The 18,979-nt window shown below is 38.2% G+C and overlaps 1 protein-coding gene across 1 annotated transcript in view; it reads right to left on the bottom strand.

Moving 5' to 3' along the window:
- ACSS3 (acyl-CoA synthetase short chain family member 3) overlaps nt 1-11,515 on the bottom strand; it is a 97,276-nt gene extending 85,761 nt beyond the window's left edge. Inside the window, 2 exon segments of the mRNA XM_032688952.1 lie at nt 2,262-2,753; nt 11,421-11,515. Of these exon segments, the coding sequence (XP_032544843.1) occupies nt 2,262-2,753; nt 11,421-11,515 (587 nt within the window).
- Between the last annotated feature and the right edge of the window lie 7,464 nt (nt 11,516-18,979).

The following is an 18,979-nucleotide window of genomic DNA, read 5'->3' as shown; positions in this document are numbered from 1 at the left end:
AGACATACACATTGGCCCCTTTATCTTCTAGGCTTCTACAAGGTCCACCTGGAGTCAGTAGAACAGGAAAGACCATGTCCAGATGGTATTTTAATATCTCCAAGGAGGAAGATCCCACAATCAACTCTGTGCCACTGCTCAGTCACCCTCACATTAAAAAAAGAGGGAATAACGTGTGCTTCAGTCTGTGCCCATTGCCTCTGGTCTGGTCACTGGGCACCACTGAAAAGAGTCTGGCTCCATCTTCCATGCACCCTCCCTTCAGGTATTTGCCCACATTAACAAGATAATTTCAGTCTATGGCAATTTGCATCCACAGAGGGAGAAAGATACAAGTTAAAAAGTGAGGATAGAAAAGACCTTGGAAGATAAGTTTGAATTCAGACCATGAAACATCCATTTTTCCCCTCTCATAAGGCCAAGTAACTTCCATCTGAGAAGTCACAATGCTTGAAAAAAAGACCTAAGCATGTTATTTTCAGCAAGCAAGCTTATTGTGGTCAGCAAATGAAACCACAATTGTTTGACAGAATTTGATAGCAAAACCATGCTCATTTGCATGTATTATATTCTCATTCCTTAGTTCTTCAAGAGTAATCATTCTATTGATTTTGTTACTCTATTCAGGAATGCTGGAATCAGTGAGCTTTACTGGTCTTTAATCAGTGATTCATAGAATCATTTAGGTTGGAAAAGACCTTTAAGATCATTGAGTCCAACCAAATGGTAGACACTGCCAAGTCTACCACCATACCATATCCCTAAGTGCCACGTCTACATATCTTTTAAATACCTCCAGATTTGGCAATTCCTTCACTTCCTGTCGCAACCTGTTCCAATGCTGGACAACTTCTTCAGCGAAGAAATTTTTCATAATAGCCAATATTCCTAATATCCAGTATTTCTAATTCTAGTATCTTAATCTCCCCTGGTACAACTTGAGGCTACTCCCTCTTGTCCTATCACTTGTTACTTGGGAGAAGACCCCGACCCACCTGGCTACGACCTCCTTTAAGGCAGTTTTAGAGAGCGGTTAAGGTCTCCCTAGGCCTCCTTTTCTCCAGACTAAACAACTCCAGCCACTCGTTACACGACTTGTTCTCTAGACCCTTCTCTAGACCCTAATATGCAGGCAATCTGACCTGCACTTTCTGAATAGTGCCATGACCTAGAAACCAAAGTCAGTGAACCCTATCTATTCATTTTAGGACTTCTGACTGTTACACAGCCCATTTTGGCTCGGTGTTGCCTAAAATTCAGCTTAAGACATATAAACGATTTTCACTACTTGAGGTGCCAACCAATGACGTCGGACAGACACCTATAAGAAACCAAGCTCCATTCTACTGATTCTGTATCTTTTAATTTGCACACATTTGAAATTAATATTTTTAATTAGATTTTTAGAATTATTAGTATTTTTAATTAAAAACAAATCAGAAAAATATAAAAAGGGCAAGAACACCAGTGTACTAAAGATGATCCTCACCCTACATTGCCTTTTATATCGAATATCAGCATTTTTTTGAGAAAAGATCAAAGACCATGATGTAAGCGTGCTGAAAAAGAAGCAATGGTGGTGAACACAAAATTTTAACAATAAATTACTTTTGAGAAAGTATTGAAAATCATATCCAGTAATTTACAAGATGGATATTGTATTCTGCTTAGGACAGTTCGCCATTCACTGCATGGAGATATATATTGCAATACCCATGCTTTTGACAAACATTACCTTAACCACAACATCTAAATTATGGCATATGACTTAGATAGTATCTAAGATTAAAAGCCATAGTGCCTGCATTTTCATACACCTGCCTCCCCTGCCACCTGATGCTGGGTTTCTCATGCTCACAGAAGCCTGGTCCTAGTCCAGGCCCAAAAAGGGTTGGATGGGGGAGCATCAGGCACACTCCTCCAAATCATTCAGCCACACATGGACCCACACACACGTGTCACGCCTGCCACAGTGCACGCACCCCTCACCCCAACATATCCATTCATGCGGCTTTTAATCATTAAGCTTGACCAAGTGTAATCATTAAACTCCTTCAAACTCTGCAGCCGTCTCCCCCATCAGCGATGACACACCGCCCATCCCAGAAGGTGCTGGGGTAGTGCTGCCGTTACCACAGAACCCCCAGCTCAGCACACCCACAGACCCTCGGCAGGCAGCCTTCCCTCCCTCCCCGTTACAGCCGAGCTTCGCCGCCCCGGCCCCAGGCTCCGCACCGCCCCAGGAACACTCGGGTACTCACCAGGAGGCGCTCCCCGCGCTGCCTCTCTCCAGAGTCCGGACCCAGGGCTTGTACCACTGGATCTGTTCAGCGGCTGCTCCCCAGACTTTCTCGGGCTCCGCCAGGGAAGACCGGAAAACTTCCTCGTAGTCGCCCAGGGCCCTTGAGGAGGCGGCGCGGCCGCCGGGTGGCGGGCGGAGGGCAGCGGCGGCGCGGCCCCGGAGCGGGACCCCCCGCGGAGGGCCGGTCCCGCCGCCGCCAGGCACCGCCGGCCCGGCCCGCCGCCACAAGTTTTGGCAGCACCGCCAGCCTGCCCAGGAAACCCATTTCACGCGGCCTTCAAGGAAGAGGGGCCGTACTGGCTTCGCTAAGGCTCCAAAATCCCCGCGGACGGCACAGGACGGAGCGACGGCGGCTCTCCGGGGCTGGCGGGGCAGGGCGGGACTGCCCCCGCGGCGGGCCGGGCCGGGCCGCACCGCACCGCTCTGCCCCGCCCACGCCCCGGCGCTGCCCCTGGGATGCGAGTGGAGCGGGGCGGCAGTGCCGGCTCAGCAGGAGCCGCGGACGGGCTGGGGCGGGCGGGCGCCATGTCGGGACGTCCGGACCCAAACAGCGCTTAGCTGCGACCGAGGGCGGGACAGAAGCCGAAAAAAGACAGATCGACGACACCTGAGAGTATTTGTGACTTACAGGTGTGCGTGACACGTAGCCAGAGTACGCCTCAAGTATTTATTTTGAAAGACATTCTTGCTTTGAGAAACTTCATCGTGATAAAATGAGGCATACTGTTTGTGCCAAGGAGGGGGGGGGGGGGGGGAGGAGGAGGAGAGTTTATTCTGTTTTCTAAAAGACCTCTATCACCTGTAGTGGATCTTCTGTTTTGCTCATTTTGGCGTATGTTCAAAAACCCTTCCTGAGTTTTGGTGGTAATGTTTCAGAATCTTACAAAGCACAAGTCAGCTAAGACATATACCATCTTCAAATGTTATTTTGTCCCTTATGAAATTATTTTAGTGCTTTAATAGGTCTATCAATTATGGGTCTCTCAGGAAATTCTACCTGCAATCACATTATAAAAATGTCATATAGCAAGAGGAACTCTCTGATGTGGTTTATATTCATGATTAACTTAGGCATCTGTTTCCTGTTTGTTGTTGAATTAGTGCAATAGGAACATAACAATGTATCACATTACAGGTAAAGGAATAAGGGGATGAGAAGAACTAGGCTGTTTCCCCACTACAGCAGGTTTATTACATGTAATCAGTTTATATCCTGGCGCAAAATACCTGAGGTGTGGCAGATTTGGCCTATCACAAGTTTTAGGTCATCTTCAAAATCCTTAGTAGTCTCTCAGTATAAAGGCTGGTTACTGCTTCTGTTTCCAAGAACTATATAATTAGCTCACAAAGTGTTGTGAGCTAATTGCTCACAACCCTTGCATTGCCGGTGCTGTATGAACTACCTGTCTTGTACTGCACTGCTGTTCATTTCACTCTCTCCCTGGCAGTGTCTCAATACATGCAGCCCTGAGTAGCATAATGGAATTTCCAAAAATGTTCAAGTTAAGAATCAGATACTTACTTCTAAAAAAGAAGTTAACACCCTCAAAACCTAAAATATCTGAAGGACTAAGTGGACATAATATGAAAAGTTCCCCACTGCAAGCTAAAGGCTACAGCATGCCAACAAAGCAAGAAACAAAAAATACTTTTCTTAAAAAAAGAAAAAAAAAAGAAAGAGAAAAAACAGTAAAACCCAAACTTGTTCTCAAATGTAATAATTTTATGATTACTTTTAATAACACTGCTTTTGCTGTCAAAAGAGTCTGCCAGTCAAAGTTTAAAATAAATAAAGAAAAATAAAGAGAAGCTTGCAGAGACTGTGAACACTGTGACACCATGATGACCCTGAAATCAGATGTCACTGCCAGATGCTCAGTAGTATTGAATGCACTGTACAAACATCCCTGAAGAACCCAAATTCCCAGTCAGGTCACACATAGGTGATCTCAGCATTTAAAAAATAGTCCTAGAACTGTGTTTTTATTTTCTACCTTTATGATGGCTAGGCTAATTTTGACTTAAAAGAGCAAATCTAACTGAAAATTGTTATGGAATCACAATTAATTTTTAGTGTGTGCCTGCTCAGAAGTGATCACATACAGCCTTAGACTGGTGTTCACAATCCAAGTATGTGGCTGAATGCAATGCAATGACTGTCTACCTGAGGCATGCAGCTGCCAGACTTAATAAGAGGTATCAGTTGCCTCAGCCCAATTTGTGAAGCCCACTCCCCCAAATCAAATTGTTAGAGATAAAATTATGTCCATTCCCGAGGAGTAAGCCTTCCTACTAATTGCCTCACAAGCTACCTTCTTTGGATCAACAACACTTTGCTGCCCGTCTAGTTAAGAAGGGACCCATAACAGTTGCATAGAATCAGCCTCTGGGGGTGATAGCAATCTGTTTCCGAGCTGAACAACACTGTCCTTTTCCCTAACGGGAAGAAAACTGTGGAGGCCAAGCAAGCTAAAATATTTAATTATGTGTATTCTGTAACACACTAGTTATAGGCATTAACACTGAACTATCATGAGATTTAAACACCTAATGGGTTGTGTCTGGTGATGCCTATTTCTTGTGGTGCTGAAGAGCAATGCTAACCATTTTTCCACTCTGTCCATAGCATGTTTAATGTGAAGGGATAAGCATTTGGCAAAGGAATTCACACTGCAGCAGTGAACGCTCTGGTATTCATTTTGAATATAGTCCTACTAGAAATCATACATTAGAGGTGTAGGGGGTACAAATGAGCTTAATCAGAACAAGAAGTACCTTAAATTCTTATTTTAGCTAACATCCTACTGTTTCCTGAATGAATGTTTCTAATGAGTATCTGTGGAACATACTTCGTTAACTAAACTCATCACAGCTCATACTGATAGCTAAGAGGGCAAAGAAGGGATTGCTAACTCTCCCGACTGCAAGCTATTAACTGAAGCTTTGCTTACAAATGCCAGTATAGCAGATTCCTGAACTGATGAATTTCCCTCCAAGGATTTTTTTTTTCTTTTCTGCAAAACGTGATGCTCCTGAAATTCACACTCAACAACAAATTCTGAAGTAATGTCAAGAGATGTGTGTAGCAATTACCCTTGTAGCTGTAGACATTCTTGAAAAACATGTATATTCTAGGCATAGATCTAGCAAAGAACAAACTGTGAAACATGATGCAATTGCAAAAAAAAAACCTTATCTGAAGCCTTTATTTATTTTAAAAAGGTTTTTCCCCCCACAACTGTATCCTTTAGTGTAAACCATGCATGTTTGAAGATACATGTGTGTTGAAAACAGATTAGCAGAAAAGTAGTATAAATATCATCTCCTGTGTACTAAATGCTCTGACTGCCCTAGTGCACAAGACAAGGCAGTCACAGTTTTCTAAAATATGCAGTAGTGTGCAGAGTTAAGTTCAAGTCAAAATAACTTTTCTGTTTTCCTGACAGGTGGTGGAAACAGTATAAGTAAACTGCCACTTACTAAGGTGCATAAGTAAATACAATTATTATTCCAGTTATATCCAGTCTTAGAATATTAAACATATCACAGCTTTATTTGAAGTCTACTAAAACTCTTGTACAGAATTCTAAATAATTAAATTATTGCTTGAAAAAAATACGCCCATGGTGGATTACCCCTCTGCCTACTAAGGTGCTGGGAATCATGACCTTCTGTTTATTTTTGTCTTCTGGGAATGAGTGTGCAGTGTGCTGGGAGACTAATGATGAGAACTTGTAAAAATGCTAAAATATCTGTCTCTGCAGGCAGAAGCCACTTTTAAAAGACTTCTGGAAAGTGCTGAAATCAAAGTCCAACTCAATCCAGGTGAAAATGAGTTAGAGATCCTCTGGGATGAAAATGTCACTCTAGTTTCAATTATTACTGATTTATCATTTGGTTCCTCCCTGAGGAGGTCTTACAGTTCAGGACAGCCTGTATTTCATCTGTATTTTTCCAGATCTAAGTTCTGTTTCTGAAAGCATCTTGGGCTTTGAAAATGTGAGAACAAAACAGACAGAGAATGGGGATTTCTTAATTTAAAAACAAAACCATAACCAAACAAACAAGCTAAAAAAAACCAACCCTGCATTATGTCACTTAACAAATCAAGTCCATGAAAGCAAAATATTTTCATGCAAAAGCAAAATTTATTTTAAGTTCTTCAGTATTTAGGCATGTGTGAGGGAAAGGATCCATAGTAAATTCCATGGGGGATAAGTAGAATTTTAGCTTCTGCTTTGCATTTTTTGCTGTTGTGTATTTAACTTAAAACTTGATGTAATTTTATAAAGACTGTCATTGAACTTTGATTTTTATGTAATCCATGTCTCTGAGCTGCCCAGCTTCCCAGAAGACGATTATTGCTTATTTGCTTCTACAAGAGTAAAATGTACTGTTTTATACAAACTACTCCCATTTCTTTCACATGCCTCTATCAGTGTTTTCCAAAACTGTCACAGGCAAAAGGACTGTTATTACAAAACTTTCAACATTCAATCCATATTCTTTGAAGGGGACAAAAGGACTTCAGGCACTGATATTCTTATTGATGTCCTTTTGAACCTGATAACAAAAATAAACATGGATTTTGCAACTTTTTTTTCCTCAGAAAGTTGTCTTTTTCACAGAACTGCGAAAGATTCCATTAGCCCTCAATCTAAGTGTTGCTGTTAATGTCAGTATTGTTATAAAAATAATCTTTAAATTACCTGTTATATAAATATTTCTTATCAGCAACACTTCTGAAATTGACAATACAGCCCAAGAAGTATGAAGAAGTTAATTCCTCCACTACTGAAGAAACTCTATGCTTAAAAATTAAAATGACTGTAAGTCCTATGTTCAACTTTTGGTGACTAAGATAAACCAGGAAAGCTGATTTTTTGCAGAATATCCAGGCTCAACTAGATCTGTCATCTGTCTTGGAGGGATGAGGAGGGCGATGGGACATGTGACTTGAATTTAGGTCACGATGAAAAGAAAAAGAAAAATACATATACTTGAGATTTTCAAAACAATACCTAAAATCTAGTACTGAGCTGCTTTCACATTCAAAGCTCTGCATTTCACATGAGACCTCTGGGTGCACAGAGAGTGGAGAATTTGCCTTATTGCTGGGCTAAAGGCTCCTAAGACTCTTAGGAGCACAGAGTTAGTTGGCACAGCTTTAGTATTTATCTCGTTATTTGTCACATCTCATTGGAAGAAGCTGTCACTTGTATTGCCAGAACAGCAACTTGCCTAGGAGCCTGGCTCATAGCAAATTATGGTTCATCCTCTTAGCATATACTGAAGGGCCTCTTTTTGTGTAACTGATGTTGACTTACTCTGCTCCATTTCTGTTTATCTCCCGAAGTTCATTCTTGCAATCCCATTCCCAACAGTTGCTGGATTTTGTCCTTGTGACATATTTCATGATCTTTAGTCCACTACATAAGTATATTCAGTGTATGACAAGAAAAGTTAATGTTCAAACACCGTGGCAATGTGCTGGTTTATTTCATCTGTGGAATTATTTGCAAATGAATGAGAAATTAACACCTAAATTGACTAAGCGCAATTTTAATAGCATATTTCATTGCAACTGTCTTTTATTACTGTCTGCTATATTTTTAACCATGCAAAATCATCCAAAGCCATACAACAAATAATTCTGTGAATTTCTTGAATGATCCCACTTTGAGTGGCTCCAACTGGTGAAGAATGGATGAAATTTCAAAGCAGCATAGGGAAGAAATAGTAGCTGTCACTCATTTTGCCCCCAAATAATATCAGTAATAATCTCTGAAAATAGCTTTTTCTATAGCTCATCTTGCAAATTAGCATGTCATAGGATTCTGGAAGAACCTAAATAAGACAAATAGACATGAGTTTGGGCCCAAGAATCATTGTGTGAAGCAGAAAAACCCTTACTGGTGAGCCAGCAGCAAAACTGTATGTCCCAAATACATTCAGTTGTACATTCAAGTCCACATTACTCATGGCCTCATTCTTTTGTGGTGCTAAACTAGGCTGTCAGACATTTACATTTGCACCTCGGCTTTGCAAATTACGCCACCTGCAGTGTTCCTCCAGCCTTTAAATAGAGGAAGTTCAGATTGCAGGCTTAGAGTTAATTACCTCATCTGCCTAAAAATTGATTTAGACCTCAAACTTTTAAATATTTCTTATACTGATATAGCCCTTAGGTAGTTGCACTTCAGTCAGTTAAACTTGAGGACTTTTTAAACATTATGTTTCGATATGTTGTTGAACTGGAACTCTCAACAGCCTTGTAAAAAGGTGTACAACACAGTCATGTTAGAATTTGTCCTTATTTAAACACAGTACAGCATATTTACACCTGTTTTGTATGGGTCTCATGATTAAATAAGGCAGAAAGCAATAACAAATAAATCCTCTTTTTTATTTTTGAACTTGTGATCTAGAGATGATTCATGGTAGCTCATTAATCAAGCTTAGTTATTTATTTCACTCAATTCCAAGACTCATGTTGTGATTAATCCTTCACAAAAAAAGAACACATATTGCTTATAACTGTATGTGCTTGAGAGGTGTTTGTGTTTTGCTGTTGCTTTTTAATCATCTTTAAATTTACTACTTCTTGTAATGGACACTTGTGTATTTATAATAGTGTTCTGTTAGCCCTTAGATTATTCATGCCTGAGTGCCCTTACTGCAGAAAAAGGTTTAATAAGCTTCAAGAGGATAGCACTGTAAAAACAGGAAAAATATAAAACAAGTGCCTGCATAGTAATGTAAGCCTAAACATAGCTAAAACATATTGTCCAAACCTGTGATGACAGTCCTCCCATGATGTACCTCATTTTTAATAGGATACTTCTATTCTTAATTGTACACCTAATGTCTTTCTAAATGAACCACACTGTAGCTAAGCACTCTAAAACTGAGATGGTTGTCCCTAACCTGAATCTTTATATGTAACAGCTCCATGTATTAGCAGGCTCTTCTATTTTACATTTTGGTTTTCAGAAAATTCAGCTGTTTTGTCATAGTGACAATGGACAACTGCACCAATGAAATTCAGTCTTGCCATATTCATGTTTGAATTAGATGCATAATCCCATAATTTGCTTCAATTGTTTCTATTTGGAAAAACACAGATTTCACTTAGTTACTTGTTTCTTTTTGGTAAATATATTTATTGCTCCTCCCAGTGCTAACTTTACAATTAATCTTCACAACATTTCATCTAATTGTGTTTTCACAGAGTCAATAACTTTTTTTTGCTCAAAATATGCAAAATCAGAGTGTCAAATTGCCACAAAACTAAAATCAACATATTTAGAGTAGTGGTTTATATTTCCTTTTTAATTCCTTGTCTCACTCACCTATAAGGATTTTAAAATTTCTTGAAGATTTTTCTATTTCTGCTCTGTAGGATTTCCTAAAGTCTTCTCTGATCTCGGTAGTGCCACAAAGTATCCTGCAATTGGCTTCTAAAGTACATTAATATGCTATCACAGCAAATACTTCTGATCCCATATTATTGAAGGCTCCAAAAATATTTTTTTGCTTCCTACTCTATTAATCAGGCCTCTCATCCTTCTGTCTTTGAAATGTAAAGTTACCTCCACTGACTGCTAAACAAAAAGCTTCACCATCCATGATGTACCTTCACCTCTTCTTAAATTCGCTTCAGTTTCTCCTGTTCCTCTTGACTCACAATTTTGCAAATGAACAGAATGAAATTACCTATACAATATTCTCATCCACCATCTGTTGATGTCATTGCTGCTCTTCTTATTTCCAAAGGATCTCTGTCTTATTTCTAATCCTTTCGTAAAACACACTGAGATTGAGACTACCCTGTCCCTTGCCCTGGGAAGAATACTTCTTCCTCCCTTGCTGGCACTGTGCATCTCAGAAAACAATGCCATGAAAAGCTGGAAATAAAAATGGAAGTTTTGGCTATTACCTGAGCCTGATACACGATATAGTATGCTACTTTTCACCTTTAAAGGTTTATGTATTATACATCTAGAGGCTGCAAAGACATTTACTCCACATCATCATTATACTGATCCAACAAAAATAACTTACATTAATGAACATAAAGGAAATCAATTTAAGTAATTACTTATGTGTTGTATAATCCTTCACCTTCCATTTTAAGTAGATCTGGAAATTCTCATGTTGCTCTATGGGCAAAGGTATCCCAGAGATGCCAAAGCTTAGCCACAGAAAAGCATAATATGGAGCATCCTATCCACCACCTCATGTGCTGGAGATCGTCAGAGATTTGTGTAATTTACAGCCTGAATCCTAAGCACTTGTACAGTGTACCATTCATGGTACCCTGAGAAAAGTTACTACCTCCCTGAAAAGACACTTTCACAGAACCACAGAATATGCCAAGTTGGAATAGACCCACAGGGTCATCGAGTCCAACTCCTGGATCTGCACAGCACCATCCCCATGAGTCACACCATGTGCCTGAGGAGTATTGTCCAAACACTTCTTGAACTCTCTCAGAACAGAGTGCCAATTTCTAGTCTTGGAGGAAAGCTGACAGTGGGCGTGCTTCCCACTGCAGGATTGGTTTATATGGCCACAAAAAATTAATCAAGAGCTGGAGAATTCACAAGCTGAATTAGTCTCATGACGTTGCTAGCAAGCCAATAACCATCCACAGGGGGATATCATGCAGCTACCATACTTTTGAATTTCTGATACTTCCCTTCCATCCAAACCCAGATGAACGACTTTTCAAGGAGTTCCTGCATTACATGAGGGGAACACAAAAAGATTTTTTAGCCCCAGGGTCCCTTAGCATTGTTGAAAGTGGTTATGAAAAGAACTGTGTGACTTGCGCTCCTGAAAAGGGTTTTTTTATTACCAAGCTTATAGTTAATAACTTTGTCATGGCTTCCTACACTGTAGTAAGCCTTTGGAGAACTCTAGAAGAGAACATGACAATATCAGTGGTATAATAAACAGACAATTGATAGGACTCAAGAGATCAATATTTACCACTGACCTTCTAGCAAGACATTTAAACTCTGTGCTTTAGCCTCCTCCTCTACAAAATGCAGTCTTGACAGTTATTGCCCCTGGAAGTGTTTTCAGATCAACTGGTAAAATCTAAGTTACTAACAATTGATTTTGTGCAGCAGCAGCATGGTGATCAATGTACCTCTGTCTGCAGGTTTCAACATCCTGAGTTTCTTTGCCACTTTTGTTAGTCACCATGGGCCATTGACATCAAGACTAATAAAATAAGATTGTGCTAAAAGCAAAGACACATCTGGCTGCTTTGCTTTCCATCTTTGTGCTGGTTTTATATCAATAGTGCTTTCTGATATACCGTTTTCCTCCTTCTTCCACACTACTCCCAGCAATGCAGGCAGACAGGGAAAATGTAATGACAAATGACTTCTCAGTTGTCATATTAACTGCCTTTGGCTTTCTACATACATTTAATGCATTCAACAGAAAATCTGAGTCAAGAAGATTCAATCACAAGGTAGAAGAGCAGGTCCACTGCTTTTCCTCAGAACCAGAGGAAAGAGGAAGGTAAAAACAGTCAGAATACGGTGAGTGTCACAAAAACACAGGCTTCTCTATGCACAGCCCAGAAAAACTTCTAAATGAAACTTCAGTCCCAAATTCTTTTCTATTTCTCATCTGGGAACAAGAAGTTCTAACAGATGAGAAATGGAACTTATGAGTCACATGATAAATTATAACATAACCTACAAGCATAAGTGTTTTAACTATAGGGGCAAGCAGCCATAAGATGTGTGCAGGGCTATAAATATAGATATCTCCAAAACTAATGCATTAGTGCAATAGTTTCTAGGGACAACCTGTCATGGGCAATAGAGGTTATATTTAATTAGCAGTCATGGCTCACAATGGCAATGGATTATAGAGGGAAATAGTTGGTGCTGAGACCCTTAATGGCTAAAATAATCTTTTTTTTTAAATGAAAAAAATAATTATTTTTGATTCCTTTTAATCTGATCCCAAGAATTAATTTGCTAGCAGCTTAAATACACTGGGTGCATTTTGGAGTATATTTTCTGCTTTATCATAATCTGAAGGAAATTCCACCAGCTGAAGGACTGGTTTGTCATGTGAAATTCCAGAAATTGTCACAGAAGAGGCCATGCTCAATGTCTTTGTGAACATGTTACAGAAGTTTTGATCTCAGGCAGTGGCTTTGCATAAAGTGATAAAATAAAATCTGTAAAGGTTTTGTGGTACCAGCCTGCCTTCTCTCTCTAGCAGAAGAGAAGTACTGCCCAAGGCCATGAACCGCAGCTAAATGCACTACCAGCCAACTCAGTCACTGCTCAAATGCGCAACATAAGAGGGCACATTGCCAAATAATTCAAGGATTTGAATGTACCTGAATTGTTTTCTGATTGCTTAAGAAATACTTTTCTGGTTGACAAACAAATAAAAACCAGCTGTTAATTTTGTAGCATGCATTTTCTGGTTTGGGTTTTTTGGTTTGGTTTTTTTTTTTTTTTACATGAGTCACAACAGTGGTAAATAAAAGTCTTATTTCAGTGCAGTTTTTTAAAAGAAGACTGATAACAAAAGGGCAGTTTCTTCCTGTAATTTTATTTTATTATCTACATTCCTCTTGCTTACTAATACTAAGCTGTTTTTATATCAACCAGTATCAGAGCATTGGATAGCTGCCCTAGTATTGATAATGATGTAGAAAACAGGTATGTTGATCTCTTCTAGTTCTGACAGAAGAACAAAAGAAAGTGGCAAGAAGTGAGAAACTTTCTGACATATCAGGCAGCTAAAGTTCAAGAAGTCAATAATTAATCAAATAGATAATTTAATATATTGAGTTGGACTGGTGTAGAAGAGAAACTAAGCGAATCCTGTGCAGACATGAACAAGAGGCAGAGGCATCTGACTCTCCTTCCTATGCACAAAGAACACAGAAGAAATTTAGTCACCATTCAGGTTGTATCATAAAAATCTGTCCAACCACAATGAAAATTAGCAGGATCAGAAATAGGTCCCTTTTTTCCTGAAGTACATTTGCAAATAGAAAGGAAAATTTCAAAAAGCTTCTTGTAGAAAACACTTTTTTGGTGCAATCCATGATTTTTGTATCTAAGCTGATGCAATTTGACTTCTATTTGTGAGGAAAATGCTTAACTGCAAAATTGAATGTATATTGAGATAGTTTTATAGCAAATCATGGCAATTATTTCACTCACATTAAATCATCTGCTGCTGGTTTTTTTCTACATGACATTTTCATAGGCCATCTTTGAAAGACTTATTATTCCTAAAAAAGCCCTGATGAAGTGATGTGGCCAGGGGAACATTTATGTAATCAGTTTTTCTTTGGCTAGTTTTGCAGGATTTCATTTAATCCAAATATAAGAAATGCAAAGTCTATAAAAAGTAATCTCTTTTTCTACTTTGGACATGATATTCAAATATAAGGTAAATCTTTGTAGTCAGTAAACACAGAACTTCCATGGAGCCTATAGCTGCAAAAATCTTTTTCCATGACATGAGGAATCAGAGGTCATAATCTTTAGTCTCTCAGATCTAACTTAGAAGCTGAGTACTTTCTAAGGTACTAACTCACTTCCCCAACAATACTTAAGGGTGCACTGTGTGCTAACCATGACAGCTCTACTTCCTACTACTCATTACTAATGGTCAAAAATGTTAATGCATTCCAGCTGTCCCACTTTTATGGCCAAAGCACTGCTTGGGTAGGATGCTGCTCCACAGAGTTCTGCCAGTGTGGAATGAGATTTATTGTGCCTTTCTCAGCAAATTAGATCTCTTGTCATTTTTTCCTTTGAGCATCCTGCATAATCTCAGAGCAATACACTGCATTGTCTCAGTTAAAATTACTGATTCTCATCATAATTTTGATATGAGCCCTTCTAATGAATGTGTGACCTTTTCTGAGCCACAAACCAAAAAATTCATGGCCAATTAATCTTAAAAATGTATATTTTATATGTTGGAGATCTAAGGAGATCTGAGCTGCACATGAGTGGGGACCAAAGAGCCCATCACTCTACCAAGGGCTGGGACAGAATTGAGCAGGGGGGGTCTTAGAGCAACCAATATCAGCTGTTGGATGCTCACTGGGAGTTCAAAGTATTCAGCAGCTTCTCAGTTACCACAGTGCCACAGCCAGTTATGGGAGCTGGACTTGATCTACTTGCAGGTATATGCAGGACACACAGGTCGGTCACCTATGATTTTGGTCTTGCTCATTTGCATCCATGAGAGTCTTGCCTACGAAGAATTATAAGATCATCCTACACAAGTAATGATCCATGCAGTCTATTTTCAGATCAGCTAAATAAATACATTTGATTTGGTTCAGCACAAGAATAGGATGCGTGCTTGGTGGACAGAGTGGAGTAGAAATACCATAACATCCTTGCTGGCAGAAGCCCTTCAAATCCTTGCTATTCAGGCTAATCAGGATACAAAAAGGGATTTGGAGTAGCTCCTTTAAATGTAAATGTTATACAGCTGTAGGTATTTTTTTAAAAATTGTCATACACAAGCTTCTATGAAAATTAATTTGCAATATTTTAATGATATAAAAAAATGCACTGTTCTTTTCTATTTTAAATAGAAATCTGTCACATACTTAATACTAGCATTACATATACAAAATCAGTACAAGTATAATCAGCATTCTCCTCATGAAAAATGAAGTTATCACAAAGACCAGACGTTATTTAAGATTTTCATTTAAAAATACCATAAACCCTAACTTTAGAATAAGAAGTGTCAACAAACCACACATCTTTAGTTAGATTTTCATTTATTTGCATCTAAAAAGGATAAAACTTTGAGACACAGCTTTTCTCATTTAAAATTCTTAAAGTGTTTCTAAGGATGGAATGGCTTGCTGCTTTGATATTGCAGCCACTTATACACAGAATTATCAAACTTAAGCCTTAAAAATGTAGTTATTTTTCTCTAAAGTTAACAGTATGATCATTTTGAAAAACTTATTGCCACTTTAATGTAATGCAGCAGATATTTTTAATATAATGCAGCATTAAAGAGAAAATCAAATTTTAAAAAAATAGCCTTGGCTTATTTCTAAAATATACCTCATTATCCAGAAAGACTTACAAGAAAGTAATCCTGAAATTATTTGAGAATATTTTCTCAATTAAAAAAAGGAAGGGTGACACAAACGGACTTCATTTCTATTCAGTGGTATTGAACAAATTCATATTTTTTTTTTTCTAATTCTTGTGTATTATGTTTTGCTGGTGACTTATTGTCCTAATTAATGAGTGAAAAGTTTTATTTAAGGTCATCAGAAAAAAAATTTGGGGTTTCTAATTTTCTAGTTATTTATGCACTTTGCCTTGTTTATGAGTACAGCATAGCAGAAATATTTGTCAGGTTCAAACAAAATATTCCAAAATCTCTCTGTAATAGAGATGCAGTGGTTCATTCCTTCTGAATCACTTGCAGTCAGTCTAAACACTCATCAGCAAAAACTGACCCTCTTGATTTTCTTAGTTTTATTTTCAAGTTTCCTGATAATTTCATTGCACTGAAATATAAGTGGTGGTGATGTTGTTTGGGGGGAAAGAAGGGAGTTAGAGCTTATTATGGTTTGGCTTGATTGTGGTTTTTTTTGACAATGCAATAGAAAGGCCATACATCTCCTTGTATCAAGCAGAGCCAATTACTTATCATCCATGTCTTCTTTCCCTTCTCTGAATCAATATCATGCAGTAATTTATAGTCTGATTCCTTTGTATAGTTTAGTTTCCATTCCCTGTCTGAAAGTAGAATATTTTTTTTAGAGAAGTCATACTTCAGAAATGTGAATGTTCTGCACCAGTGTGGGGAAGGTAGACAGAGAGAGAGGGTGAAGGGGTTTTTGGTGGATCTCAGTAAAAAAGGCCCAACAAAAATGTCATACTAACATAGCTGCTTTAATAAGATAGAATAAAGAGATTAATATAGATACTGAGTAAATCTTGCATCCCATCAGATGCTGGAAAGCCCACTTTCATACAGCATCAGATAGACCACAGGGATTTCTCCCAGCACACTGTGGAGATCCCATCCGTGGATGCATTCCTCCTCGCTTTCATGCTGCAGTGCCTTAAATTTGTGTAACATGCAAAACCATACATCTTCTCCTGACAGGCTGGACTGTTATCTCTGTCGTAACATCACCAGCATGCAGAACATATGGAGCACTCCAGCAGATTTCCTTACATCAGCTGCTCATGCTTTTAAGCACAGGACCCAAAACACAGACATGGCCTGACTAAGGTCACTAACTCCTCAAATATAAGGTTTTCTGCAAGACTACAAATATCATGGACACTGAGTTTCATACTGTTGATTTCAGACAGTTCCCTAGTTTTATCAAAATAATACTCTATGCAAGCACCGAAGCCAACTTTTCAAAAGCTGCCATGGCCTTCTATTCCTAATGCTCTCATTTGTTCACCTAGGTGAATAAGCACAAGAGATGTCTGGAATCATCTCCTAGGAAAGAGCTTGAAATCACTTTTATCTCTTATTATTGAGTGCTTTATCTCATCAGACTCAGACACATACACCGAAAGGTCTTCCCTGTCTGTAGAGAAAAATCAGAAAACCCACTTATTTATTTATCACTTTTGCCCAGTGCTTTTACTGTGATAGGGCAAAGGATTCAAAAATGGGTGCATTTTTTCCTTTTGCTTTGTAGTGACAAAGAGAAATCAAAATAAGAATTCAATTGGACTAAGAAAAAATTCATTTAGTCTCTTAAATTCTGAGCTCCATTAACATTCTCTCCTTTCACAGGTCAAAGAATGGCTACAGATACAGGTAGAAATAATCAGTAGTCCTGGTAATAGAATTGGAAAAGTTATTTTTGTTTTTAAGGTTCAGAATACAAGTTCTCTGTTTAGTTTAGCACTTAGAGATTGTCAGGTACTGCAATGAATAAATTAATAAGAAATTACTTCTCTATAATTTTGTAAAATACAAGGACAATCTTTATGTCAACAGAGGAAATGTGGATTTGTACAGCAAATTTTACAGTTCTGCTTAGAGAATAAACATTACAGAAAGAGGTTCAAAATTTGTTCTTATTGAGTGTAAATGTGCTTATTAGCCATTGAACCTCTGCTGTTGAAAAAGATGTTAGAAAACACAAATAGAAAATTGAAAAGTAGTATGTGTTTTTCTTTAATGAATTGCAAGGTGAAATAAGGAATGGAATAGCACTTTTTTAAATTTTATTTATTTTGTTTTGCTCCATGAGCCTAGTGGTAAGAGTCCTGCAACTTAGATCTCAACATATATTTAGTACTTAGTAGAATCAGGAAACAGAGCCATCATGTATTGTACTCACATGTATAAAAACACATAGAAAATAATAAAGAAAATACTAGGAATGAAATGGCATTATATGAATTAAAATATACATCTTCACCTGCAATATCAACAGCATCAAAAGATACTAGAAATTAATATAGAGTGCCATATGAAGAACTACTAAAAAGAAGTGACTTGTATAATTCAAAGAGAAAGAAAGAAAATTGTTAGAAGTATAGAAGAGAATGGCTAGTGTAAGTAGGTTACTTGGATACTTGCATGTACACTTTCACAGCATAAGGTACATAATAGGTGTTGAAAATTAAAGAAAACGCTTATTAAGGATCCATTTCATTCTCACCCCTCCATAAGAACAAGTTTTTTCCAGGATGGAAAAAGTCCTACAATATATCTGGTTTTCACATGCTCTTTCAAGTTTTTTGATACTTCATCTCAGTTCTGCCAATTCACACACCTATACATCACCATTAGCTCCATGACTAATGAAAACTTTAGCAATAAAAGGGCTACCCACTGCACCTGATCTGAAAGCTCTTTCAGTTACAAGCAATGGTAACAACACAAGGAACCCTTTCATACAATTCTGTAGAGCAGCATAATCAAATTTTAGCTGGTCTGAGTACAAGATATTTCATAGTTCACCTCTCAAGCATAACAATCTTCAGGTGAATATGTTCAGTTTTGTTAAAGAACTGGGGAAAAAAAATCCCAACCAAAAGAGAGCTTATTTCTGTATTTTAAACAGTCTTATACGTTATCATACTCACACTGTGATATGACATTAGTCTCCCCAGGTAGGACCTGTTGAAGATTATTTTTATATTTTTGGACAGTATTTTATTATACTTGGTTTTGACTCAAAAATATTTGAGCTGCTTCATTGCAGACTGACAAGAATCTTGTTTGCTTAGAAACCAGAAATAGAAAATTACAACCTAAGAGCTAATGAGTCACAAAATCATTACATGAAAGCAGGTTTTAAAGCAGAAAACATTTTGCAGCCTCAGTATCACTATTGCCCATGCAGGAATACAAGTTAGTAAAACCAAAATTATAAGGGAGAAAAGCACGTAGGCTGTTTGAACCTAGGTATCTGTAGTAGCACCAACAAGAGTATTGCTTATAGATGTTCTCAGCCAGAAAAGAGAAAATGGAACTGTAACATAGATTTTCTCCCTCAAAATCTATTCATGTTTCATTGTGGAGGCTTTCCATGAACAGCTTTAGTTCGTTTGAGCACGAAGGTATCATATACAGAGTGAATGAAGAGAATGTTTAGTCAGGAGCAGTAGCACAAGCAAAAAAAAGGATTTTGGTGGCTAACACGGCTGT

The sequence above is a fragment of the Chiroxiphia lanceolata genome, chromosome 5 (assembly GCF_009829145.1).
Source record: "Chiroxiphia lanceolata isolate bChiLan1 chromosome 5, bChiLan1.pri, whole genome shotgun sequence".
Taxonomy (NCBI): domain Eukaryota; kingdom Metazoa; phylum Chordata; class Aves; order Passeriformes; family Pipridae; genus Chiroxiphia; species Chiroxiphia lanceolata.
The sequence above is the reverse complement of the archived record's forward strand: the minus strand, read 5'-3'. Positions and strand labels throughout refer to the sequence as shown.